Source organism: Macrotis lagotis, chromosome 5 (assembly GCF_037893015.1).
Source record: "Macrotis lagotis isolate mMagLag1 chromosome 5, bilby.v1.9.chrom.fasta, whole genome shotgun sequence".
Lineage (NCBI taxonomy): Eukaryota > Metazoa > Chordata > Mammalia > Peramelemorphia > Peramelidae > Macrotis > Macrotis lagotis.
This window is the reverse complement of record NC_133662.1, coordinates 98,453,518-98,479,740: the sequence shown is the minus strand read 5'-3', so window position 1 is coordinate 98,479,740 and position 26,223 is coordinate 98,453,518. Positions and strand designations below refer to the sequence as shown.

Sequence of the window (26,223 nt, the reverse complement as noted above, 5' to 3'; positions counted from 1 at the left end):
GCACCTTGCACCCCAGAAGCTGCCAGTGCTACTGGACCGCCTCGGGGACTTCCCCAAGGGCTAGGCCTCCTTGTCTGGCCGCAGGTTCGGCCACCTCCACTAACTGCACGAAGGAGATCTGAGAGGTGGGAGGCCAGAAGCACCGACAACTTTCCTCCCCCACCCCCACCCTAGCTGCTATCTGCACACCCGCTCCGCCCCTTGCCCAGAGAAGGCTACAGGCTGAAGACCAGGCAGGCCGGAGCACCGCCCGGGCCACAGCAGACCAAGGGGCCCGAGAGCTGGAGCAGCGGCTTGGAGGGTCCGGGTCCGGCCAGCAAATCCCGGGATCCCCTGTGCTCGCCCGCCCCCAGAGCTCGGATCGCATTAGGAGCCCTGGCGGCCACGCGGGTCAGAGGGCGGACGCTGCCCCCCGAAAGAGGAGGGGGACTGAGAAAGGGGAGGGTAGCTGGGGACGTGCTAGCGTCACTCAGCCATCCGGCCAATGAGTATCTGGCTTTGGAGTCGCTTCGGACCAATAGGAAGAAAGGGGGCCCTGTGAGTGGCATTAAGGGAGGGCTGGAGACAGGGAGACTAGGAGTGAAGTTGAGGCTAAAACCCTTTAAGCTATAAAGAAGTTATTTGGGGTATATTTTTGCTTTCAATTAAGCAAAACTGCAACTTCATGACAATTACCAAAGAAGATTCTAAGGCCCGAATCAGAACCTATAATATCTTCTAAGTCCCCTTCTCCCACGCATCTCCCTAAAAAAAGAAAACCAAACCCCCAGACCTAATACCTAATATAAAGGAAGCAGAAACCCTCTCTGCCTGTGAGTAGCAGAGAAGAGGGCAAGTTTCTCTAAGTGGATGGTAGTAATGGTTTCGATTAAGAGATGGGCTCCTTACCTACTGCAGACTTCGGGGACTGAAGGTAGGTGGAAGCAGAAGACTTATCCCCCCAATGTTACGGTGGGCTCCTTTATAGACTGTTTACCTTGGGCTAGAAAGATTAAGATAGACACCTCGTTGGATGAGCTTTAAAATGGTCTATGACCTTTAAAATTATGGGGGAGGAGGGGGCTGGTGCTGAGGGACCAACCTGTTATTTGTGTTGTCTTTTTGCCTTTACTCCTGAGAAAGAAGAGAACGCACTGGGTCCCGTTTGCCTTAAAGTTTAAATCAATTAACAGTCTATGTCACTCAGTGTCTTAGAAACCAGTTCCTAGCTCTCATGACAGAAAACCGGGACCGACATGGGTACATTCAAAATGTGCTGAGATTTAGCCAGTGTGTCACTGTTTAGGGGAATTTCTACACTGTCTTACTGGCACATTTAGTCCAGTTCGGAGACCTGCTGTTCTGACGTTGAGGGTGATGGTTCATCTGTCTTGGGACTGGGGGGGGAGAGGGCATAAGAGGCGAGAGCAGGGTAACAGAATTTATTTATTTGAACATGAGTTATTTGTAGTTTGATCAGGTTCACACGACCGGAGGAACTGAGTAGCTGCTAGCGAGAGGAGCAATGTGCGAGTGTTGTGCTGCGGAACGCTCAGTTAAGCTAGCCGCTTTCTCCAGATCTTTAAAAACAAACAGAAACCGCGGAAACTCCCGGGCACCTTCTTGACCATTTTCTCCCGGCCCCAGCCTGTATGCATGTGTAAGACTATTCGGCGGCACATCTTTTACCCTTTCGATGCTGTTGTCTTTACAGTGGCCTGAAAGAAGTTGTATGAATACCTGATTCACCTTCAAGAAACCGGAGCCGTCCTTGTGGCCTGGGGATTGAGAGCTGAAATTAAAAAGACTGGAATTAGTATGTCTGTTTTGCGAGGACCGACGTTTGCTGCCTGGAACAGAAGAGAAGCTTGGTTCCTCGATGGTCCTATTACCATATAGTGCCCTGCAGACAGACTTGGTTCTCCAATCTGCCTTGGAAAATCACCTTTCCTATCCTCTTGTTTCCTACCTTTTGATTTTGTTTTATTTTGCTTTTGGTAAATATTTTTATTGTCCAGCTCGGGTCTTTTATTGCTATTATATATCCCTCAAGTTAAAAAAGACGTAAACTACTTCACTCAAGGTATGTTTCATGTTTTTGCCAAACATGACCTGTAGTTGAAAATTTCTGTGTTTTTTTGGATGAATCTGCGGAGCTTAAATTCAAAGAAGAAAGGGGGAAAAAGACACAATGAAAGAGAAGTCCAAAAATGCTGCCCGGACTAGACGGGAGAAGGAAAACAGTGAATTTTATGAACTGGCTAAATTACTACCTTTGCCCTCAGCCATCACCTCTCAGCTGGACAAAGCATCCATAATCAGGCTTACCACCAGCTATCTAAAAATGAGAGTGGTTTTCCCAGAAGGTAAGTGACTTTGCTTAAATTCGATTTCAGAAAGAACATGAGAAATGTTTTGTAAAATATATTCATATGCTGATAAATATTCCATACCATATGTGTAAATATACTCATGTGCACGAAGATTTAAGTTGTATACACATGTGAATATGCCTAACAAGAATGGGAATTTATTGAGACTATTTGCACAAGGACCTTCCTAAAGTCAGTGTTAGACTTTGCCTCTTCATTCTTTCCTCTTCTGTTCCATTAATACTTTCACTTCACTCCAGAGATGTTTGGCTGGGAAGCAGACCAACAGTGCTTTTGTCAACACTTCAGACACTGAGCTCAACTGAAAGTGTACTCCTAAAGCAAACAGGACTTTCTTTTTTATTCCCTAAGTGAGAGTTGCATCCAGTAGAAAACACATGCATTGCCAGCATGCTTAGTTGTATGTGCACAAGAATAGACACTGAACGAAGTACACAGATTTAATATGGGTGGGTAAATTCTATTGGGAAATCAGCCAAATCTTTCAAGACTTTGCTTCTTGCAAATATTGGAGAGGTACCATCTTCAGGTTGACTTTTTGGACTCAGCCCAAAGGAACCTTACTGCTTTGGAAGCTTGGTGATTTTTGGCATCTGAAATTTCTGAAAACCATTTCTTGACTTTGCTTTCTAACAGTCTCAGAGATGTTCCTGAAGGACTGGGCTAACTCAAAATTTAATGAAGTAACTATTTCTAACGCCCTTTTCAGAATAAGTTAAGACATTGCAGTCAGTAACCCGTTTACAAAGTAAGCTCTTGTTGGCTGACTGTGAAAGGAGCTGTGGGAGAATTGTCTGACACGTTTAAGAAATTGTTCAAAATAATCAGTTTCATCCAGGATATAAAGTCTGTGTGTGGAGGGTCAGGAGTCACCCCAAAAACCAATAAAAAAATTCAGTGAAATAAAGGAGTATGTATGAAACCTACCTAATTAATTGTTACTCTAATTAAAGATGTAGCTGTTAATCATGGAAATAAAAGCCCTTAATATTTCCCCTTCCTTAATAAAAATAACAAAAATAGGAAGGAAGGAAAGAAGAAAAAAGAACAAATAGGGTTACAAAAATGTATGGAGTTTGTTTAGGGTAAACAGAAAGTTTGAAAAAGAGAAATAGATGGCTCATAAGATCTAATGATTTTAAAATAATTAAAGCAAGAATCACTCCAGTAATCCTTTTTAGTGCCTTCCCTCTGAAGCTATGCCCAATTAATCCTATATAGCTCATTTGTTATGTATATAGTTGTTTGTATATTGTCTCCCCAGCTAGATTGTGAGCTCCCTGAGAGCAGGAACATTTAAAATATATATGTATATATGTATATATGTATATATATATATATATATATATATATAGTATCCCCAGTGCTTGAAATATAGTAGGCAATTAATAAATGTAGCTGATTGACTGACTAACAAAGATAGAGAATTGTGTTTATTTATGAGTGAGCCAGTATCATTCCTTAGGGAGAAAGGAGCTCTGGGGTTTTGTTTTTTTTTGGATTCTACTGTTTGGGGTTGCTGGCATTTTTTTAAAATGGGAAATTGGAAGGAAATGTGTGAAATTTGTGTTTCACTTAACTTGTTCAGAAAAAAAATTTAATCGTTCATCTGTTGGAGGAACCAGCCTCAGAAATGTGTGTTGTCAATCCAGTCTGGGCTAGAAAGGAAACCCTTTGGAAATCTCCCTGAAACTAAAAATATTGTTCTAAGTCAATTATATCTTAAATAGCTTTCCTTGAACCAATGGGCGTCATAGACTCAAAAGTCAGTTTGAAAGCTAACTAAAGTTAGCACTTGAAAAGGAAAATTTTTTTAATTTAAAATTATTATCGCAACTCAAATTCCATTTTTGCATGGGAAATTACTGGAGAGAAGATAAAGCTAGGCTCCAGTCTTCTGATTTAAAGGAGAGAAAAGACCTGGTTTGTCTTTTATATTGTCAGCACCCACTTTATAAAAATAAAGCTATTGCAAACTCTGATGGCCGTGATGGGCCTAAAAGGATTATTAGCAGTGATTTGTCAACTCCTGCAGTCTCAGTAGGCTACCTTTCTTCGTGATTTCTAGCAGGTCTCGTCAATTATTGGTGCCTATGTAGCGAGTTGTTTGATCAGAAGAAGCATATGGTACTGCTTGTAGGGCTGTAAGTAATCATGGGAAGAGAAGAATAGCGGATCCCCGTCCCTCCGTGGCCAAACAGAATGTCTACATGCACTAGGGAATTGTGTGGCAAAGTGCATAGGAGCCGGAGTTGCCTCCCTCCAAAGCATATGCTAATTTGTGCCGGAAAGAAATTGAGGAGGAGCTTATGATCAAAGTTGGGTGGGGTTGTGTGGTTTTCTTTTCTTTTTTCTTTTTTGATGGTGGTTTTTAGTTTTATTTTGCCTTTTAAAAAACTGCAAGCTTCCTTAATCTAATGAAGTGCGAACAATAACTCAAAATGAATTAATTAATTAACGCGGAATACACTCGAGTCAACTCTAGATCCTAGTCAAGATTTAAGTTAACCAACCTTTCTTTAACTGCCAGGGGCTGTGGTTTCCGCAGTTCCCTCTTCCCACAATACCACCTCGCCCTGCGCAATCTTTTCTTCTGGTTTGCGAGTGACGGTACCTTTATGGAGATAAAGGGGAGAGACAAAGTGCTAATTCTGGGCACCTCATTTATAGTTATTGATGAGCTCATAATTCACTGGAGGCTGAGTGACACCAAGTCGCCTGATGCAGGATTATCAGAGAAAAGTTGAAAATACAGGAGGCCTCGAAATAATCCATTCCCAGCATGTGCTGGGTGGGTTTCATTTAATGTGGATAGCTGGATTGAAACACTTTTAAAAAGGAAGGAAAGTTTCAGAGTCCGGCTCTGCCAGCAGGGGGTGCTGAATTAGGATGTGGAGGAGTAAAAGAGGGAATAGAGACAGAAAGATAGGGTTGGAAAGCTGAAAGGAACAGTTAGTACTAAGGGGAGGGTAAATTCTTTGATGCTTTGAGAAAGGGAACTGTAGAACTAAATTAGAGTTGTGAGACTGTCCCAAAGACTGAAAATTTAAGTGATGTCGAAAGTGACTTACATATCACTCATAGTCAACTTTAAATTACACAACTTTGAAACTCACCCTCAACACATGAAACAGCTTGAACATGTATAACAATTACTGTAGAAGCTAACTCCATGTGCAAATATCCCTTTTTGGAGGCTGTTTTTCATGTTGCTTGAAAGAAAAAATAGATTGTATACAAATATTCAACATTTTCCCTCAAAAGCAGCGAGGAAGGTCAGAAAATCAAAAAAAGGAAATACTCCCATTTCCATGGAAGCCTTCTTTTAAAGAACTCAAGACTTTTAAATAGAAAAGTCTTTCTAAAAAAGTCTTCTAAAAGCATAGTTCGCTGACTATTTTTTTTGTTCACTGACTTAATTAAAAAAAGATATAAAGACTGCTAAACTGTTTTCCAAGAACTCTCAGGATTTTAGAATGGTTAGCGACTTCAACTCCCTGTGATTATGACCCAAACCCAAAGAGATCAGTTTCTATCAGAATCTTGAATAGAAAGAATGAGAAAAAGGACAAAAGAAGGAAAGGGAATAAGGAAGGAAAAAAAAAGAAAGGAAAGCTTAAAAGAGGTTAAAACTTAAAAATGGAAGGAAAAATAAAGGAGAGAATAGAAAGGACAGAAAAAAGGAAGATAAAGGCAAAGAAATGACCGAAAGAGGAAGACAAGTGGGAAAACAGGAAGGGAGAAAAAAGAGAAAGGAGGAATATAATGATAACAAGAAAGTAGGGGGGGAAAAAAGTGAAGTTAGCTGGTGGATTAGGTCCCCGGGGGAGTTTAGAATGCAGCCGCTAGAGCGGAGACTCTAATATATAAACCCCAGCAGAAGAAAACTAGGAAGATTGCTGTGAAATCATTAAAACGGCCATGTCTTCCAACTGGTAACATAATCTTTTCTTAAACAGCCTTGCAGAGGAAAAACTGAGACGTGTAGAAATGAATAAATCTTTAGTGTATCAAAGACTGGAATGGGGAAGGAGTAAAGAGGGACGATAAAAGGAAGGTTACAATCTTTTTTGTATAAAGTGGGTTCACCCAACCTTAAAAGAAACATAAATGTGTGAGTGAATTAACAAAGCATTTTGCTTGGAAACAGTGGGTAACTCAGAATAACCTCTGAGAGGCATCAGACACCGTTTTGTTTTGCTCAGCTATTTGGCAAAATCCCTACCATTTTGGTGTCAAGATGGCTTGGAGAAAATAAAAACAATTGCAGATTTGAAATTAAAGTCACAAAAAGAAGGGCACACTCTCAGAGGACTGGAGGGACCATATTTAAACAAATCTTTGGGTGTGGAAGTGTGCTCTATTATGTTCAACTCAATATTCAAATAATTAATCATGTTAGATTTTAGGAACCAAGAACTAAAAGGGAACAAGAAACCCCCCTTTCCCACGTGGGCCCGTGATTTAAAGCTGTTTTCCCTACCGCTCATGGAAATGATTGAGCATTAGGTTTCAATGTTTATTTTCTTACAGAAGTTTTTCTCATTTAAAAGCCTTTAAGCAGCAATTTACTCTCCACGCTGCTTTTCCCTGTTTAATTCCAGTTTTGACGTAACCTTAAAATGCGAAGTGCATGAGTAAACTTGCCGAAAAGGCAAGATGTATGTGTCAGAAATTACAGATCAGATCAGTAGGAGAACACATTTTTTTTTTCTTTTTAGGAGTTTATCACTTGGCTTTTTCTTTAAAAAACAAAACAACACAAACAAAAAACCCCCAACACACGGTTCCTTCAGGCTAGCCGATGCTTTCATCAAACAGTACAAACACCGGCCTGGAATTGAAAAAGGCCTAGATCTTTCTCTGGTCTGTTTCATGGTATCGGGCTTGTGAAAAAGCCCGGTTAATCTCTGGCTAAGGAAGTTTTTGATTTAGTGATTTCCGAAACGACTTTGACCACTGAGCAGAAGAGTTTTAAGGTCAACTCTTGGCTGGGCTTGCAGGCCCTTCTGGCTATATGTTGCTCCTTTCTGCACAGCTGATCCGCTTGGTATCTAAAAAGGTCCTAGACTCTTCTCACTTGGGTACCAGAAAGCTCGCATTTTAGTCATGCCAGTAATTACTCGAATTGGGGAAATCATTCTTTCAGGCTTCTCAAGTAGAAGCCTCAGCCTTATTTAGAAGGCAGGCCTCACTAGAACCGGTGTCTACATCCTGAGGCATTAACTTGGAATTCAGAGAAAATCGCCTAAATTTGGTACCCAGGTGGCAGCGATTTCCTTCGCACCCTATTAGATGCTTCTTGTGGTGTCCTTTTCCGGTGGTGTCCTTTCTAACCCATCCCCCGACAAAAAAACAACATCCATGTTCCCTAGACTGATTCTGTTTTTTCACCAACCCTTTACATTCAGCCACATTCATTGAATAGGTTGGGGTTTTCCAGGACCGAAGAAAAGGTGTTCAGGTCTTGGGGGGGGGGGGGGTGAGAGAGAACCAACCTTTCTTCATCCATTTCCATCTCTTCCCGTCGCCTTTCTTTTCCCTTACTACCCGTCTTGAGTTCCCGAGAACCTGGTAAAGCTCTCCACCAGTAGCTAGGCCTGCCTAGGAGAACAATGCAAAAGGTACGGTTTATGAGCTGACTGGGAACTAACCGAGTGTTATGGGGAGTGAGGTGAGAGGCGAAGAGCTGATACCCGACAGTCATTAAGGTTTATGAAGCGGCTTCACCTGGTTCCCCAAGGAGTTGCCTCTGGCTGCGGGAGCTTACAAGCCTTAGTCTGCTTCGTAGCCCTGGGAGAATTTCCTCCCTCTCTCACCTTCTCCCCAGCCCTCTGACTCCGGCTTGGATGAACCGAGATCTGCAAGCACGGCAGCAACGGGGCCCCAAGCCTAGGCCTCCTCTGGGAAAACTGCAACCAGGGCTTAACAGGGTAATAACAGTGATTACTCACTCCCCACCCCCTAAGCTCACCTCCTAGAACTGGGGGAGGGGGGGAAGAGGAAGGAGCAGAGAGGCCGGGAGAGGGACAAAATGTCCTAGCTAAATGGCCTCCTGGAGAGTCTACTGAGTTTAAAAGTTACCGAGTTAAAGTTACTTCCTTCCTCTTTTCTCTCCGTTAGCTCCCCCTCTAATAATAATGGAGATGATCGCTGGGCCGAGAAGTCTGTCTATCCGCGTGGGCATGAAAGGATGCTGGTCCTTGGGGGACTTTTCCAGCTTCTGTTAGATTTGTCCCTCCCAACTACTAAAGGCTACTTGTTATGTAGTCACTTCTGATTAAATGTGGAAGCGGCGTGTTGAACTAGCCGGAGTGGGGAGGACTTGGGCGGGGAATAAGGGGACCCAGTTTACCGGGTAGCTGGGGGTTGAGCTGAGTGGGCGCCGCTTAGACCCCTGGGCCACTGAGAGATACCAGTTCCCACCCGCCTCCACCGCTCCCACAACACATTCTCAAGGCCCAGTGACGGGATCAAGGAATTGGGTCCCCACATTTGCCGCAGGGCTAGAAGATTGTACCCAAATGCAGAAATAGGAGCTAGAGCGATGCCACGGGTCTACCAAAAACTTTGCCCTCCAGAAAGAAAAGCTCTTTTGATACCCACAGCTGAGGTTGACGGAAACTTTTGAAAAAATATTTACTTTTCTCCTCCATATTTTAAACAAGTCTTCCATCTCAATCCCCTGCCTGCAAGCCCAACAAGCTCTTCTGATCTTTTCCTGGGACAGAGGTATTCATACGCTGTTTGATTTGGCAACCAGAATCACAGACTGTCCTCTTGATCAGGCCCACATTCTTCTTGAAAGGTTTTCCCTGGCGGAAAAACGTGGCTCAGATCTGTAGAAAAGGCCAGCTAGTCCAGAAATCCTCTTTCTCTCTAGAGACAATAACCTGTTTACTCAGAGACATACAGATCTCCAAAAACAGAGTCCCCCTCTCCTAGATTCCTTATTAAGAATCTGGGTAGGAAGGGAGGATGGGACAAGGCAAAGCTGCTAACCTCTAGGGTTCAGATTACAGTCTTAGGGTACAAGTTGGTGACTAAACTTGTTCAGAGTTTTTTCTTAACCCTGCATACCTAATGGGATTTCCCTTGCCTTGTGCCCTACCTCAGTTCCCTTTCCCTTTTAGGCACTGGAGCCACTAGTTCCAGTGAGCAGGTGGGCTGAACTCTAGCATGACAGGTCTCAAACCTTGTCTGTCTCTCTTGGACTGAAGAAAGTACAGGAGGTAGGTTGGGTATGGACTATGTACATTGGAATTTCACTTAAGGTAGTGGGCATCTGGATCTCCATGTGCAACATTTTGAGATGCAATTTCTTTTTCTGCTCTTCCCATTGTTTTCCTTTTAGTCCCCAGTCTCACTCCATCTCCCCATTTCTTCCTGAGCAAAATCTATGACTGAAGATTGCATTTGTCCTGAGGTTGAAAGTGGATAGGCATCTTTGCCAGTAATCATTGGGTCATGTTCAGGTCATGACAAGAGATGAGTGCTGTGACCTTCCTACCCCTGTCCCCTGTCCCCTATCCCACATGACGGTTGAAAGGACTATCAGGAGCAATGGAGAAAACTGAAGTAGCCCTAGCAAAATTATCAAATGAATTTGTGATATATTCAGTATAAATATTCCCTACAACTATGCAGATCGAAATCTATCCATCAACTTGTACTTATTGCAAAGGAAGAAAAATGTGTATGTGTATTACTTTTCTGGGGGAGGGTTAAAAAAACAATAATAATACCAAGCACTTCTTTTCCTCCTCCTCTTCCTGTTTGAGTGGAGGAAGCTCTGATGCTGGGGCCATAATCTATATTTTGTCAAGGATATGAAATTCATTCTAAAGGAAAAGCTCGATCAATTTATTTTTGCTGCTTGCAATAACACAGCTGGATGATGCTTTGAGCCTATGCTAGACTGGGGGCTCATCATTCATTCGCCAAGAACTGGCCTAAATGGTGCCTATGGGATTAGGTCAATTTTAGTGGATCTACTTCGCCTCATTTGGTTACTAATTGGTTTCTTGTTTTATAAATCGAAATCTCATTTTCAGGAAATTACAAAACCCGTGCAGTCAGTCCATTGAGGTAATCCTTGGGTCAGGGGGTATTTAAATGGAAATGGCTCTACAATGCATCAAGTATACAGCAACAGAGAAACTTCTCCTAGGTTTTCTAATGAAATGTGAGCTAGTCCTTTAGATCCATAATAGATACATCCCCCTCTAATGCTACTTATGTAAATATGATAAACCAGACTTAAAGGGGAAATGGGGGAGGGTAAAAAAAAGCAAAATTTATCTGCTAAGGTTAATGTGGCATATCTTGGAAATCTTCCAAAATAGATTATGTTTTCCTTTGTCTTCGACCACTTTAGCTGAGGAAAATCCTTTTGCCTAAAAAACGATTTAGTTATCCTCTCCCTCACAGAGCTACTTGTTCCCCTTGCAAACCCTTTATTCCTTCGGCCTCTCCAAATTACAAGGGAATCTTTAGATCTAGTTTCCACTGTAATCCGGCAGCAAAGGAAGCTGCTTCCCTTCTTGTTTTTTAAAAAAAGACAATCAACGGATTTGCAGAATTTTCTGCGGTAGGTCAAGTGCAAAAAAATCACAGCTTACCCCCCTGATTAAAAGAAATTGGACAGAGAAACGGATCCAAGGACCTACTGACTTGACTGTATAGGAAAAGAGCATGTTAGGAGACTCTCCAACAGGAACTAAGGAAGCTGAAGGGGGGTTGCTTTGTTTTATGCACTCCCTTCTTCCCATTTTTTCTGGTGGTGTGAAGAGGAGAAGACTAGCAATTGGGAAGGTGCCCCATGAAGCACAAAGAATTAGGGTTAGGAAAAGTCATGCCAGGTAAAAAAGAGGGCACATTACATAATAAAACATTAACTCAATCCCAAGGTAGAGATTTTTACCAGAAACTTAAGGTGCAGTGCAATACTCCGTGAAAAAAAAGTTCATTAAAAATAAAGAAAAAGAGGCCTGTATTAACCTGTAATAGAAATGAGCTATTCATTAACTTGCAATGGAAGTTTTACTTTCCCTAGTAGGAGCATACTAATTAGACCCGTAAACTTGGATTAATAATCAGCCCAGAGCCTAAAGCAGGAGTACTGAACCAGTATATCATATGTAGCCTACCGAATTTGTGTCTTTCCCAGTTGCTCAGGTAGGGAAACCTCCTTAGACTGTTTTCCATCCATCTCTTGCGAACCTTTTGTTTTTAAAAAGAACATAAAGTGTTTCACACTTGATTCTGGACTGATTCGGAAAGACTGTTCATTCTCCAAAACTGCGGTGACCCTCCGCTCTGGTCTACGGGTTCGCACCTTACTCACTACTTTTTAACCTGAGGTTTCAATACATCAGAAAGCATGTCCTTGTGGGTAGCTGTCGCTCAACTTGTAGGTACCTCGATGATCCGACACTGTCACTCAAGTCAGGCATACACACAGTGAAGGCAGACAATCCTTCGCTGCAGCCCCACAGTCAACACACACTTTCCACTCCGCCTCCCCTCGCATCCACTTTCTGATAATGAAAAGAAGGGCAGTTCCGAAGATCAGAAGAGAGGAAAAAAGAGGAGAATTGACAGGGAAGTTGAGGAAAGGGACGAAGGAGAGGAAAGTGTCAGACAAACTGTGTGTTTGTGTGGATTCACGAATTGACGTGGGGTCTCTTTGCATAAAAGCTCAAGAGAAAATTTGTAAAGAGGATGGAGGGGCCAAAACTGAGGCTGGAAAACAAGGTCAAGGGAAGGGTCGGAGAAGGATTGCGTTGGGAGAGCTTTAGCTAGAGACCAGGAGGGATGGAGAAGAATCAAGGAGGGTTACAGAAGAGGGAGGTAGGCAGGGAGCATTAATGTTTGCATAGCTGTGGGGAAATCGTTAGGTTTATTTAGATGTGCAAACACTTAGGTAAATCGGGTCCAGGATGAAAGAGAACTAACCGTACTGCGTTGCCCAGATTTTGATCACTTGTTTATTTGTCCCTACTTCGGTGCATAAACGGGAAGTAGCACCTGGCAGGCCGTTTTTTTAAACAATCAGATTTCATGCTCTAAATTAGAGCAGTAGTACCTAGCCCCTGGTAAGACATCATAATGCACGTGTTTGTCATTGTGTACTTCATGGTGATTTGCACTGTACTGCAATCAATCACTTTTTTTTTGTCACGTTAAGCCCTGTTTAATGGGGTAGGCATAAAAGGTTTTAACTGCCCAGTTTAAATTATTTCAGCAGCAACATTGTTAAAAGATATTACCCATAAATAGCTTAACTCCGTCTCGACCAATTCCCCATGGCTTTCCTTTTTATATCAGCAAACGAAAAAAATACCAGAAATACTGTTATGTACTATAAATACATTTAATGTAATATATGTACACATAATAGATACATACACAAAATATAGGTATATATCTTGTATGAGTGTATATACACGTATGGATTATATATTGAGGAACGAAGCAATTTATCATTCCGACATAATCGGAGAATTTGACTGCAAAATTTGAGAAGTCTAAGACAGTAAGGAAATGGAGTGCCTATATTTCTAAAATTTGATATTTAGAGGTCTGGGGAATGAGGTCCATATTTCTAGTATTTGATGTTTAGAGGTCTGGGAAATGAAATCAAGAACAGTGTTAATATTAAGGCATCATCTAGACCTCTAGAACCTCTTGGTGCCCCCAGGAAACTAACTTCAGAAAAGTATATGAAAGGGAGAAATTGGGATGAGGGTGGGAGTGGGGAAAGGTTGACTGGTGTTTGCAAAACCTGCGACTGGCGACAGAGCCTAAGAGCTACCTCAAAGCTGAAAGCAAACTCATTTTTAATAAGGGGGGATTAATTTCGGAGCTTTAAGGAGAGGAGAATGACAAGAGAATCATTAAGGCCAATCAGAAAATCCTGTCGGAAGCTAAAATGACGAAGAATTCCTAGATTACTCCATGTGGATGTACACAAGTTCTTTCTGTGCTGTTAGTTTCCTTCTGTTCTTGTTACTGATGAGGATGAAAAATGTGAATGAAGAATAAAGTGGGTTTTTTTTTCTTGTAGACACACAAATGAAGTACGCAAAACGCATCGATAGCACACAGTATCAGGGGAATCGCTAAGTAGTTATAATCAGATGCAACCCCAAACGGACCATTTCCTTTATCCTCTATTATGGTCGCCTCACTGTTTCCGGGGAGGGAGGGAGATGTTGAAGCTGGACAAAATAGTTTGTTCCATCTTTCTGTGGCTCCTTACTGTAAGAGAAACCCGACGCTTTCTTCAGCGAAAGAAGCAAGTTAGGTGAGATAGGGTAGTGTGAAGGGTCTGATTATCTTCATCCCTGGACTCTGGCAACCCGACTGGAGTTCACTTAGCCCTTGGAATTAGAAAGTAAGGTCAGTTCCACAATCCATCGCTATTGTCTTTCTAGTTTTACTGGGGAATGCTATTTATGATCACTCGCTACACCACCATATGGCACTTGCCCTAACAGTGCTACTAATGATCCTAGGCACAGTATTTAGGGTGGTTGCTGATGCTGCCCCCCCCTCCCCCCCAACAACCGGCAATTCTTCCCACGTGGAGGACCCGGAATCTTGTCAACCATTTCTATTTAAGAGTTTTCTCTGTGTCTTCCGTACCCAGGGCTCGGAGAAGCGTGGGGCCATTCGACCCGTACCAGTCCCTTGGATAACGTCGGTCGGGAGCTGGGGTCCCATCTCTTACAGGTAACTGGCCTTGAAATCAAAACCCCATTTTCCGAAAAGATTAATAACGACCGCGGATTCTATTTGTAGCTTGTGTAATTCTTTAAAAACCGTTCATACATCAAAGGAAGTAGAACTCAATTCTGGATTTCTTTCCTTTACTATCAGTCTCTCTTGTTGTCTGTATAACTTTATTTAAAAAAAAACATTTCTCGGGTCTTCCATTTTGCATTTTTGTTAAGGTCACAGTTCAAAGCTTACAGGTAGTGTTTCCTTAGGGATGATGGGGCAGGTTAGCAGGAGTGGAGTTGGGTTGGCTTCCAATTTTAGTAGAAAGTAAGCTCTTGGAGGGCAGATTATTATTATTATTATTATTATTTTTAATGGTATCCCCAAGCAAATAGTACGGTGCCTTGGAAGTTTAGTTGATTAAAAAAAGTTTATAGAATTGGATTGAATAAAATACTCATCTTTTTTGCTCCACCTTTTGTGCCATCCAGACATACATTTCTGGTCTGCGGACAGACAAGTTTCTCGGACCTCTCAATTGTACTTTTGTTAGGTGCCTGATGATCGAAAATACACGGCCTTATTTTCTTAGATCTCTTCCCAGAGATCGATAGACAGAGGGAGAGTCACAGACACCGCAAAACTCCGTGGGGTTGGACAGATTTCGGTAGGCCTTTGAAAAGGTACAAGAAATGTGAATAAAAGTCCTTCATAGAAACAGAGTTCTTTTGGCCTGCATATGTTGTAAGAAACAATGTCAGCCACAGAATCTCGTCCAGAGTGCTTTTTTCGAGGCCAATGACTCAGGAAATAGGGAAATGCAATCACCTATTAATGAATCTAAAAATTTGATAAGATTTTGAATAAATTTGCATTCCAAAACGAATTTTCATCTGCTGTCACAGCCCTTCTTCTGTCGGACACTCCGCCCCTCCTCTCCCAGACCCCAGCTTCTGTATTTAGCATTGTAGAGACACGCACATGCGCAGGTGCACACCATACTACATTCAGGTAATGTGTATGACCAATGTGTAGGTCCTATTATAGCATTGTTTGCAGTGCAGACCGTTTTAAATTGCCCGTTGCCCACTTAAGTCGCAGAGCAAATATTTAAAATAGTAAAACTCCCGTTGGCATTTTTAGGCTTGACACTTCTCCCTGCTCCTTCATCCCCTTAATTGTCATTCAAGTCCACCATGAGCTTCTTGACTGATAGCCTTGAAAAGAAGTTTGAAGCTTTGAAACTGAGAACTGATTTCTCTTTTTCGGGGCCATATACCCAAACCCTCCCTGAAATAATTTCATCAACCTTAAGAAACTGTATTTATTGATGGTTATGTAATCAGGACACAATAAGAGATGAGTGCCTGATAAATGTAAATGTACACATACATGTATGCATGCTTATCTCTTTACCTAGGATGGACCTAGGAGGAATAGGATAGATTCAGAGCATAAGGGGCAATATGGGTGGCTGCTATTATACGTATGTGTACCTGAACTTCTTATTTTCTCCTAAACCCCGAAGCCAGTTTTTCATTCTGACCAAACAAACCCTTTTATGTTTCCAGGAGCACAACTTATTCAATCCACTTCGTTTACACCTGCTTGTGGTCTTTACATTCACTCCACTTGGTGTTTTCTCTTATTCATTTTTCTGATCTGCTGCTTTTGTTCTCTTTCTTAGATCCTGGAAGGCAAGGGTTAGGGTTAAAATGATTTCTCCAAAATGCTCTGCATTAGAGAAGAGCTTAAGGAGTGTTGAAGGACTTGGGTCACTTTTAGCCCTCTCAGGTGTCATGCTTCCTATTCTCAAGGACCAGTTAACTTTTCTTGGTTTCTTCTTCCCTCTATATTGCCTTATATTTGCTGGGCCTCATTCCACCCCCCCCCACCCCCACAGAATGCTCTGACTCTTAAAAATGCTCTCAAGTTAGTCTCTAACTCTACCTCTAGGGTCTCTTACGTACTTTCTGTCTCCTTCCCTAGACCTTGGATGGTTTCATCTTTGTGGTGGCTCCGGATGGGAAGATCATGTACATATCAGAGACTGCATCTGTCCACCTGGGTCTTTCTCAGGTAGGTGGGTAGGTTCACAGATCCTCAGTTCTTCATTCTTTCCCCTTCTATGACAGTGATGAGGGAATAAGAAATAGTTTAGGCTTTTATTCTCTTCAGGCCACTTCCCTGAAAGACTTTACTTTTTCTGAAACCTGGAAGTTTCCAATGGGCAGGGCAGAATTGTATCTTTCAATGAGACACACGTATTTATTTATATGTTTCCAGTGCTAAATGAAGTTTCCAGATACGAATCCCAACTTTACTGTTTACTGTCTCTAGGACTTTGGGTAAATACTTTACCAAAATAAATGCTTATTCAGAACCCACTTATATGAGAGGCACTGGAGATACAAAAGGGTAAAAATGACAATCTTTCTGGGCTTCAGTTTCCTCATCTGTATAAATAAAGGTGCTTGGACTAGAGAAACTTTAAGAACTTTTCAAACTCTTGTTCTCATTATTCTGTTCCAAATTATATGAATATTTTCCCCAAAGAACAGTTAGAGAAATTTTAAAGAGTTGTTATAGGATGAAAGTCTACCCTTTCAAGAGTAAAGAACTCCCTGCCCACTCCATCCTCCTCCAGCCAAGCTTTTTTTTTTCTTACTTTTCCCTAATTCAAAGCAGGTAACTATGAAATCCTTATATACAACAGGTAGAACTGACTGGGAACAGCATTTATGAATATATCCACCCAGCTGACCACGATGAGATGACTGCAGTGCTCACAGCCCACCAGCCCTACCATTCCCATTTTGTACAGGGTAAAGAACATACTTATAAACTCTTAACATACCTAATTCCCCTCAGCTTTCCCCTTCTCACTCAAACCTCTCCCCTTTTCTCTTTCAGAGTATGAGATAGAGCGCTCCTTTTTCCTGAGGATGAAGTGTGTCTTGGCCAAGAGGAACGCTGGTCTCACTTGTGGGGGTTATAAGGTGTGTGTTTGCTGGTGGATTCTGAAGTCCCAGTTGCTGCTGCAGCTGCCAAGAACTCCCCTCGCCCCTCGTCATATTGTAGTGGTGGAATATCCTGGACAATGAGATTTAGGAGGACAATTATGTATGTATGATTTAGAGAGAGGACATCTGGGCTTAAAGATGATTTTTAAAAAGACCAACAATTCATATTATTTGCACACTTGAAGCATTACTATATTCTCTTGGAAAAAGGATACACCTGGAGAGTAAATGTGTGAGGATTTGGGGGAGGAGAGGAAGAGAAGATGAATTAGGGAACTCTAGTGTGGAACACCCCCCCCCCCCAAAAGGAATTTACTGATCTGAGGCAGAAATGGGCTAAATGATTTGCTCCAGGTTGCTACAAAATTACTCCTAAGTATAGACACACTTGTTTTGTTTAGGGAAATACACACAATCTAACAATTCATCTTCTAGGAATTTAGATTTTTAAACCTTAATCTTAACTTTTTGCAAAAATCTTGGTTTATAGGTCAGGGGTAGACACTTCAACCAGAAAAGTGAACTAGCCCCTCTAGAGCCCCTACAGTGCCCCTTGTCCCCTCTGGAGTGTCTGAAGTGGGACTCTGACTCAGGCAGAAAGGGTGGAGATGGTGGAATGTCTCAATTTCCCTCTTTCTTCGCAGGTCATTCATTGCAGTGGTTACCTAAAGATCCGCCAGTATAGCCTGGACATGTCCCCTTTTGATGGCTGCTACCAGAACGTGGGCTTGGTAGCCGTGGGTCATTCACTGCCCCCCAGTGCTGTGACAGAGATCAAACTACACAGCAATATGTTCATGTTTCGTGCCAGTCTGGACATGAAGCTCATATTTTTGGATTCCAGGTAGGACTAGGCAGATCTGGTACTGAAACTGAAGCTGTCCTGCAGCTTACCTCAATGCCTTAAAAAATACCTGCCAAAAGTATGTATGTTGGTGAACCATTGGGCTGACAGAAGTCAGAGACAGGTTCTGGTCCTGGCTCTGTCATAGCCTCCTTGCACAGGTGTTCCGTGGTGAGAATGTGGTTAAATGTCCTAATTGTTCTGGGCTGGTGTCCTCATCTGTTGCATCACAGGTTGGATTTAGCTTTACTAAAGTCCCTTTCTGCTCTAATGTTGAATTCCATTCTCTGAGCTGAACGCTTTTCATTTAGAGGAGCTAAGGTAGTTAAAAGTACTTTACATTTGCAATCTCATTTCATTCTTTTATGGGTCTGTGGATAGGTAGAAAAGGATAGATAAAAATCAGCTTCCTTCAATTGTTACCCAGGAGCTAACAATTGAGGCTCAGATGTGAAGTGACTTGCGTACCGTCTGTAATGGAATGACCATAGTAGAGCCAATAAAAGACCCAAGTCTTCTTTTCTCCTAGTCGCCTATTTCAGTGTCTTTCCCCCACTACTTAATTCCCCTTCTTGTGCTCCTCAGGGTGGCAGAACTAACCGGCTATGAGCCGCAGGACCTGATTGAGAAGACCCTTTATCATCACGTCCACGGTTGTGACACCTTCCATTTGCGCTGCGCGCATCACCTGCGTAAGCCATTTCTCATCACTATTTAACATTCCCTCCCTTCCCTTCTTCCCCCACCTCCCCATGGAAACGTCAACCGTTGTACTGTCCCTTTTGGGAACAATTCTGGTGACTGCTTAGGAAATAATCCGGAGTCAGGGATGTGAGACCTAAGTGCTCCAGGCTTCCAGAGACGAGGCTTTTCGGCTTGAGGAAAATGGATCTTTATAACAAAGATCAAACCCAAACGAGCCTGTATCTTCTCTCTTTTGCCGCCCCCCCCCCCCAAGTAAAGTCAGCGTAGCTCCCCTAGCAAAGGCTTAGGCATCCGGGATTGTTAAAAGGAGCCCTTTTATTTAACAACAGTCTCTACTACCAATAAACAATCCCTAAACTCAATCTACAAATAGAGGTCACGTATTTGTAAGCATTGCGGGTCCCGCACTCCAGGCTCGGTTTTTTTAACTTTCGCTGAAAAATCTCCACAAAAGGAAGAATATGACAGAAACATTTTTTTCCGGATCTCTTCATTATAAATACAGATTTTGGCTCAATCAGTTTCGGCAAATCTATAATTATGCCCGTGGGCCCTTTTTAAGAGCTTAATCTCCGAGCCTAGAAAGGAAGTAGGAAATGGAAAAATAGGAGTCTGATTTAAGTTTCCAGGAAGAGGATTTACCACCAAGCCCCTTGGGTTAGTTGAAAGTATGGATTTGGGGTGTGGATATCTTGTGGTTAATACCCAAATATTCCATTTTTCCTCCTACTGCAAACAGAGAAGTAATCGAGCAGGTGAACGGTAACTTTAGCTCCTCTCAAAAAAAGGGGGGGGGGGAAGCGTGTCAAAATGATCGAATGAATTTGATACAAATTAACATTGTCTGATCCTTTAGTTCTGTAAATTTCCTGTGGTCTTCGTTTCCCTGGTAATTAGTATCCCTGTCAAGATTCTTCCTAATTCCCCAGACCCCCAGTTCCTTGCTGATTATTTCAGTTATGATTTTTGAGTCTGCCCAACATCCAGGAGAGGGCTTGGTGGCATCTCCCAGCTTGTAGATGCAGCTGTTGCTTCGGGGCATCGGCGTTGAAGGGTGGGGTTATGTTTAATCAGGAAACTGGAAATCTAGCAGACTAGTCCCGGGGTTTTGGTACAGTATTTTCTGTTTCCCACTCTGCTTTTTTCTTTGTTTTCCTCTCTCACCTCAGTGCTGGTGAAAGGGCAGGTGACCACGAAATACTACCGGTTCCTGGCAAAACACGGGGGCTGGGTGTGGGTACAAAGCTACGCCACCATTGTGCACAACAGCCGTTCCTCTAGGCCTCATTGCATCGTCAGCGTCAACTATGTGCTCACGTAAGTTCAATGATAAGTTTCCCGCTGCCATTTGAGGTTGCTTAGACGGGAGGATGCCCAGTGACCGTTTGGAATGTCCTTTCTGCTCCAGTCACACTTAGAATAATAAGAACAATAGCAGACAGCTAGTGTCTAAGCTTTATATGTTCTCTCAGTTGATCTCGTCCCCCCCCCCCCATCCCATCTTGTCATACCCACCTTTTTCACAGCTAGGGCGCTTAAATTTAGAAATAGAAAAGATAAAGTGAGGACACAGAGAAAGGCAGGCTCTAGACACTATCCAGTTAGACTTTTAGTAGTTTATAGGTTAAGCTTGAGAGGAAATAGCTCCACTTACTACTTGTATTTTTCTGAAAAAAGCTCTCTTTATTTTTATTTCTCAGAGGAGGATTTAGGGATTTTCCATCCTCAGTACATATTTTGTTTTTTAATTTCTTTTAAGTGTACCCTGCATGAAATAAAACTGAGAGAGAGAGAGAGAGAGAGAGAGAGAGAGAGAGAGAGAAGAGTGAGAGAGTGTTTCTCCGTAAGGAGCCATTTATAGTTAACAAACAGGACATCTGTTTCACTTTTTCAAATCTGGGGTTTGAAGTTCTTAATTTTAACCAGAGTCTCCAATCAAAGCTGAGAGTTTTGAGAGACTGATTCTTACACTGAACCACAAAGAAGGTTTAAGTGACCAAAAGGGTCTGAATTTAACCCACAGAAAGAAAGGAGATTCAAGTTAATGCTGAAAATCTTGGCTAACACTCAGCTCTTAACTCTTCCCCTTGTACTTCTGGATTGCAAGGGTATGAGATCCCTATGTATGGGATGCTACCTGCTGGTACTTCAAGACCTTGGGCCAGTAGGGCCAGGTCTAATCTCCAGCAGGCTGACTGAAGTTGCAATATTTGATTCATATTTTTCCCCCTGGAAATAATCATAGTTTCTGGTTGCCAGTATGCCAATGCATGCTAGGTCACGTGGCCTGTTGTGTTCTTGGTGGAGAAGCACGTACTCTATGTGAGGGCTGGGTTGCCTGCTTCATTTTTAAGCCTAAGTGGAAAGACCTTTTTGGTTTGGTTTACCTATTTTGGGGGGAAGGGGAGGCAGGAAATAAGATGGGGAAATAGAAACGATGCTGATTTTAGGGTATGGCAATCATCATGCAAATATTGACAGAACAGAGGCTTAGTAGAAATGAATTTTTCTATTGGAAGGAAATGTGTGGATTCTAATTGTATGAATAAGGGTAAATTCATTTCAGGTTATTTTAAAATATAAAGTTAAAAAATGTAGTGGTTGGCAATATTGTACCTAGTAATAGTACTATTTATTCTGTGCCTTATTTGATAAAAGAATTCAGCTTGATGGACTTGGGAAATGAATTTGGTTGAGATGAGGGGTCAGTGTCTGGGTAGGATGATTTGTAGTTGTGAACCTTCTTTAGCATTCTCCTTTTCTAGGAAACAGAATAAATGATTCTGTAATGGTAGGAATACTGTAAGGTTTTAACAAAGACTAAGACAAATCAGTAATGTTTTGGTTACTGTGCACCCCTTCAAAAGATAACCATTTATTTTATGTTTGCTATTTTTAATATGATTAAAATAAACATGAAGGAAAATGGCAAAGTGCATGTCATATAATAAAGCACTTTTGGGAAGCAAAAAGTATTAAAGAGTGAAAAATGATGTCTGCCTACCATGAAAAGGAAGCTTACATACTTGAAGAAGGCACTTTGTATGTCTGAGACATAACCAGTATTATATATATCCTGTTTCCCTGTGGATGCCTGTGGCTAGTAATCATTTTTTATCAAACAGCAGGCTACACAGTCACATAGGCCCATATAAATGACCAGAATGCCAGTTAGATCTCCCAATGGGGAAGCTTAATTTACGTTTAGAGTCATTTTGAAAAATTTTGTTTTGTTTTTCAGTGAATGTGTACTTTCTTTTTTTGTTGACTCTGTCTTTTTTCACTTTGCATACTTCTTCACTGCCATAGAAATAGGCTAGAAACTATACATTAAATAAAAGAGGCTTAATGACTACAGAGCGATGATTTATTGAAGGAAAATAGTATGTCACATTTTTTTTAATGTTTTATCCCTCCCAAATGAAAAGTCACAGAACCACACAGAAGCCTGTATAAGTCTACATATAAAAGATGAATAGTTGAAATTGATTGCACCATTATGGGTTTATAACGCCCATTTCTTTGTACAGAAATCCTCAGGACAATTTTCATAACCACTAATGGGGAAACCACAGTAGATAAAATGTCATCAGGCAGCTCTGTGTGTGCTGACGGGATTTTCATAATGAACAGGTTGCAGTTTGTTTGATGTGTACATCACACATCTGGTTGGAAGTTACTAATTTACATTGTCTTAGCAAATTAAATAGATGACTATTGATTCTCAATGGTAGCAGCAGACTAGAACTTACATTTGTTTTCTGTGCTGATTCTTTATGAAGCACTAGAATGATAAGTGAGTTCTTTCCAAACACAACACCTCCAACAATACTTTTAAAACCACAATCCTCCAAATAATTTGAAATGCCAGATGGATTCCAAATTTAAGCATTTGAGAGCATATATAATATAGAGCATTGCTATGAAACTTAAGAATGTGTAATTCAAATAGGCCTTGACTAAATGAAGATGTCTCTTTAGTGAAGCCTGTTTACTCCTAGTACATCAGAAAATTTGTTAAAATTTCAGATCAGCTGTCACTTTCTTTTTAAGCACATTACTATCTTCCCCTCCCCCCATTAACATGTACCTAGAAAACTCATATAGTATTTTCTAACATTTTCACTATGAATTAATCTATTTAAGACTCTTGGATTGTTTAAATTAATTGCTTCATCAGTGTGGATAGGAAAACTATTATTTCAGAGGCAGATGGCAAATGTTCTGGTGCTATTATTGGTCCTTGTGTGGCTTCTGTGTGATTTGGAAAGACTGGAAACTATAGTGTAAAGATACTGTGAATTAATATCTACTGGTGGGTCTAGGTCCCCGAGGCTCCATGACATTTGACTAGCTCTTCATTCCTTGTTCATGTTTTTCTCCAGCATGCCTATCATAATAGCTGTATGGGCAGCATTTCTAAGTTGTTCAAATGTTTTGCAATATGGTAAACTGTAGTAAATGTCTGCTTTGTGATACTTTTCAGAGAGGCCTTTGAATGAAGTTTGTAGCCATTAATCAATGAAGTTTGGAAATACCATGAGTCAGGATGGGGAGTAGGAAGAAAATTTTTTTGGAAGAAAGTCCATTTTTTAAAAGAGTTAAGTAGTTTTCTTGAATTCATATTTTGAACTCATTCATCATTTGAATTCATTCATTATCTTGAATTCCTTTCATTGAGACTTTAATTAGAGAGATTACTTATTCATACCCATATCTGTTAGCTTCTTTTTATTTGGATAGGAATATTTGGTCTTGAAATATATTGGTAAAGAAAAATGTGACACACCTAATAAACCCTAAAATATGTTTTCTAAAAAGAGAATAGAAGCAAAGGCTTTGATGTAAATATAATTTTTATACATTCAGAGTGTTTTCCTCCTACTTAAGAAATAATATAATTTTTATGATAAGGTTGAGCTTTGCTTCACCAGTAAAATGAAAAAGATTATGTGAAAGGCTCGTATTATAACTATATGTTTAAATATATGACTGTCTGTGTCTGTATATATGTATGTGTATACATGTATTTATATATACATATAAAACTATTTTTGGAAGTGTTTTATTTGAAACACTATAGTATTTAATTTGTTGGAAATCCACTTAGCACAAATATGGATGCTATTTCTCTCACTTCTACTCAATGACTAATATCTAATACTCAATAGTCAGAAATAGCTTCACAGAGCTTATTTTTTGCAAAAAGTGCTTGCATTTAAATTAGAATTCCATTGAGAATTATAAATTCCAGTGAGAATTATTGACAAAGCATTAATATTAAGGGTAGAGATTTAAAATAAAAGATATTTGAATTAGAGATTGATTTGATAATTAGTAACTCAGGCATAGATTTAAATCCCTAAACCCTACTGGTATGTGCAACATTGTTTCAGGGACAAGTGCTATTCAATGTCTTTCAGTGATTATTTAAGCACAGGAAAGAAAATAGGTATAGGTCAAAAACATTTTCTACTTTAACTTTTTATTTCACTGTAATTAAAAGCAAAATAAATCCAGGTAATTTGTATTATAGCACGTAACATAGTTTTTGTTCAACATTTCTGTGAATTTATTAAAAAACAAAAGAGACTGAATAGAAGGAAAAGAGAATCTTTATGCCCATATCACAGATACTAGAATTCTTTTTGTTTAGAACATCATAGGCCTCATGATTTAAAAAAATGCATCTCATTGCTAACTTACTTTTTAATTAAAACCTTAACTTTTCTCACACGTAAACTGTAGACAGTATGGAACTGAAATTGTTGGCTTTTCTTGACATATTAAAGACTTTTGTATGCATTTGAAGGAGGCTATTTTCATGTGCATATTTTCCATTTTTATATAAGGTACTTTTAGCAAAACATTTAAAAAATGGATTTAGCTAGTAAAATACAATTCTAGACATTAAATTTATTCTTAGTGTATCTAAAATCTTTTACTTAAGAGATCATATCAGATTCTTTTAGCCTCTCAGAGTTCTGTAAATATGAAAATAATTTATTCCCACCTACCAACTCCCCAAGCTGGGGAATAATTGCAGTATAGCAATAATCTTTTTCTTAACACTAAAAAAATGTTTATAACAGTAATACATACTCATAACTTGGATTATATCTTTAATTGTACATAATTTCTATTATAATATTGTATATAAAAGTCCAAGTTGTCTTCAAATGATCTTGTTTTATATAACTCAGTGATTAAAAACACAAATTGGAAAGATATTCTATATGAAAGATAAATTATTACTACCTTTTGAAATTTTTTTAAAGATTATTATATAAAATAATATACATTCAGTTTAGTTCATACCATTTCTTGCACTTAACATTAAAAAGGGATTGCTATTTCATTTTAAAGTAATTCCTTCTTTGTAAAAATTATAATAGCCAAATATGGATATTATATATATATATATACATATATGTATATATATAAGCATTCACATATGAAATGCATTGTATGTATATATTTACAAAGCCACATATACATGAGAGAAGCTATTTTAACAGAGAAGTAACTGCTGCTACTTGTTAACTTGTTTTTGCTACTCAGTGTTTTACTTTTTCCTCTTCTTTTCTATCATTTCAAAGCATCAAATACCAAAAGCCTAGTTTATGGAAAAACCCTAGGAATATCTGTGCTCATGCTGGTTTGAATTACCTCTGAAGATTAAACAAAAGTTCTTTGACTTGTGTCCTTGATCTCCTCTATCCCCATGTATGTTTAGGTCATGTTAGTGGAGTTACCTTCCTTTTTTTGTATTCTTTTGAGAAGTATTGGCAAGGTTCCATAGCCCTCCAACTTCTACCTAGGGGCTAGCAGGTGAGAAATAGCTCAGTTTGCTTCATAGGAGTTCACCCTCCTCTCATCATAGCTATTGCCTGTCAGCTACCTCAATGCACTGTTTTCTTCCGCTTTCTCCTATGCTCTTGCTATTGTCTAAGACTTCCAGTAGTTTTTTCTTGGCCATAGTCATTTCTATCTCACTTTCAAGAACAGAGACCTAGATAAGTTCTTGCTAAATTGGAACTTGGTTGCCATTCATTTATTACCTCTTAGCCTGACAAGCAAAAAGAATATAAGATGTTTTTGTCTGACTTACATCATAGGCTTTAAAGGAGCTCCATCTAAATTGTTATTCTTTGTTTTCTGGTATAACTTCACTAATGTTATTTCAGACAGATGAAAAATTCAAGTGATAGGTTTACTTTAATGGGAAAGTTGACAAGAGTTGACTTAGTCAACAGAAGTTTCTGAAAATACCATGGTAAATAATTTAAAAATCTTCCCATTTCTGTTCCTTTTCTAATCTCTCTCTCTCTCTCTCTCTCTCTCTCTCTCTCTCTCTCTCTCTCTCTCTCTCTCTCACACACACACACACACACACACACACACACACACACGCAAACATAAAGTTGAGGAACAATGAGAAAGGTGTAGAGCTTGATTTTGTTTTGACTTTTTACCTATAATTATGATTTTTTCAAATCTGTATTTGTATCAGCAAACCATCTTCTAAGAGTGATAATGCAAAACAGTCATGATT

At 40.3% G+C, this 26,223-nt stretch overlaps 1 protein-coding gene and 1 long non-coding RNA gene across 3 annotated transcripts in view; one reads left to right on the top strand and one right to left on the bottom strand.

Moving 5' to 3' along the window:
* SIM1 (SIM bHLH transcription factor 1) overlaps positions 1–26,223 on the top strand; it is an 84,171-nt gene that overhangs the window by 3,203 nt on the left and 54,745 nt on the right. The window contains exons 1-9 of one of the 2 annotated variants that reach the window (XM_074187236.1): positions 392–913; positions 1,694–2,345; positions 14,026–14,108; positions 16,086–16,179; positions 16,817–16,921; positions 17,010–17,095; positions 17,764–17,963; positions 18,549–18,655; positions 19,838–19,985. In XM_074187236.1, coding sequence (XP_074043337.1) covers positions 2,171–2,345; positions 14,026–14,108; positions 16,086–16,179; positions 16,817–16,921; positions 17,010–17,095; positions 17,764–17,963; positions 18,549–18,655; positions 19,838–19,985 — 998 coding nt within the window. In that variant the 5' untranslated portion in view covers positions 392–913; positions 1,694–2,170. Of the gene's footprint in view, positions 1–391; positions 914–1,693; positions 2,346–14,025; positions 14,109–16,085; positions 16,180–16,816; positions 16,922–17,009; positions 17,096–17,763; positions 17,964–18,548; positions 18,656–19,837; positions 19,986–26,223 lie in introns of those variants that run through there. The other variant, XM_074187237.1, reaches the window with a different exon arrangement.
* Positions 15,389–17,298, bottom strand: LOC141487731 (uncharacterized). Its single transcript, XR_012468500.1, has 3 exons — positions 16,954–17,298; positions 16,067–16,222; positions 15,389–15,786 (listed from the first exon to the last, which is right to left on the bottom strand). It is a non-coding gene; the product is annotated as an uncharacterized LOC141487731 (long non-coding RNA).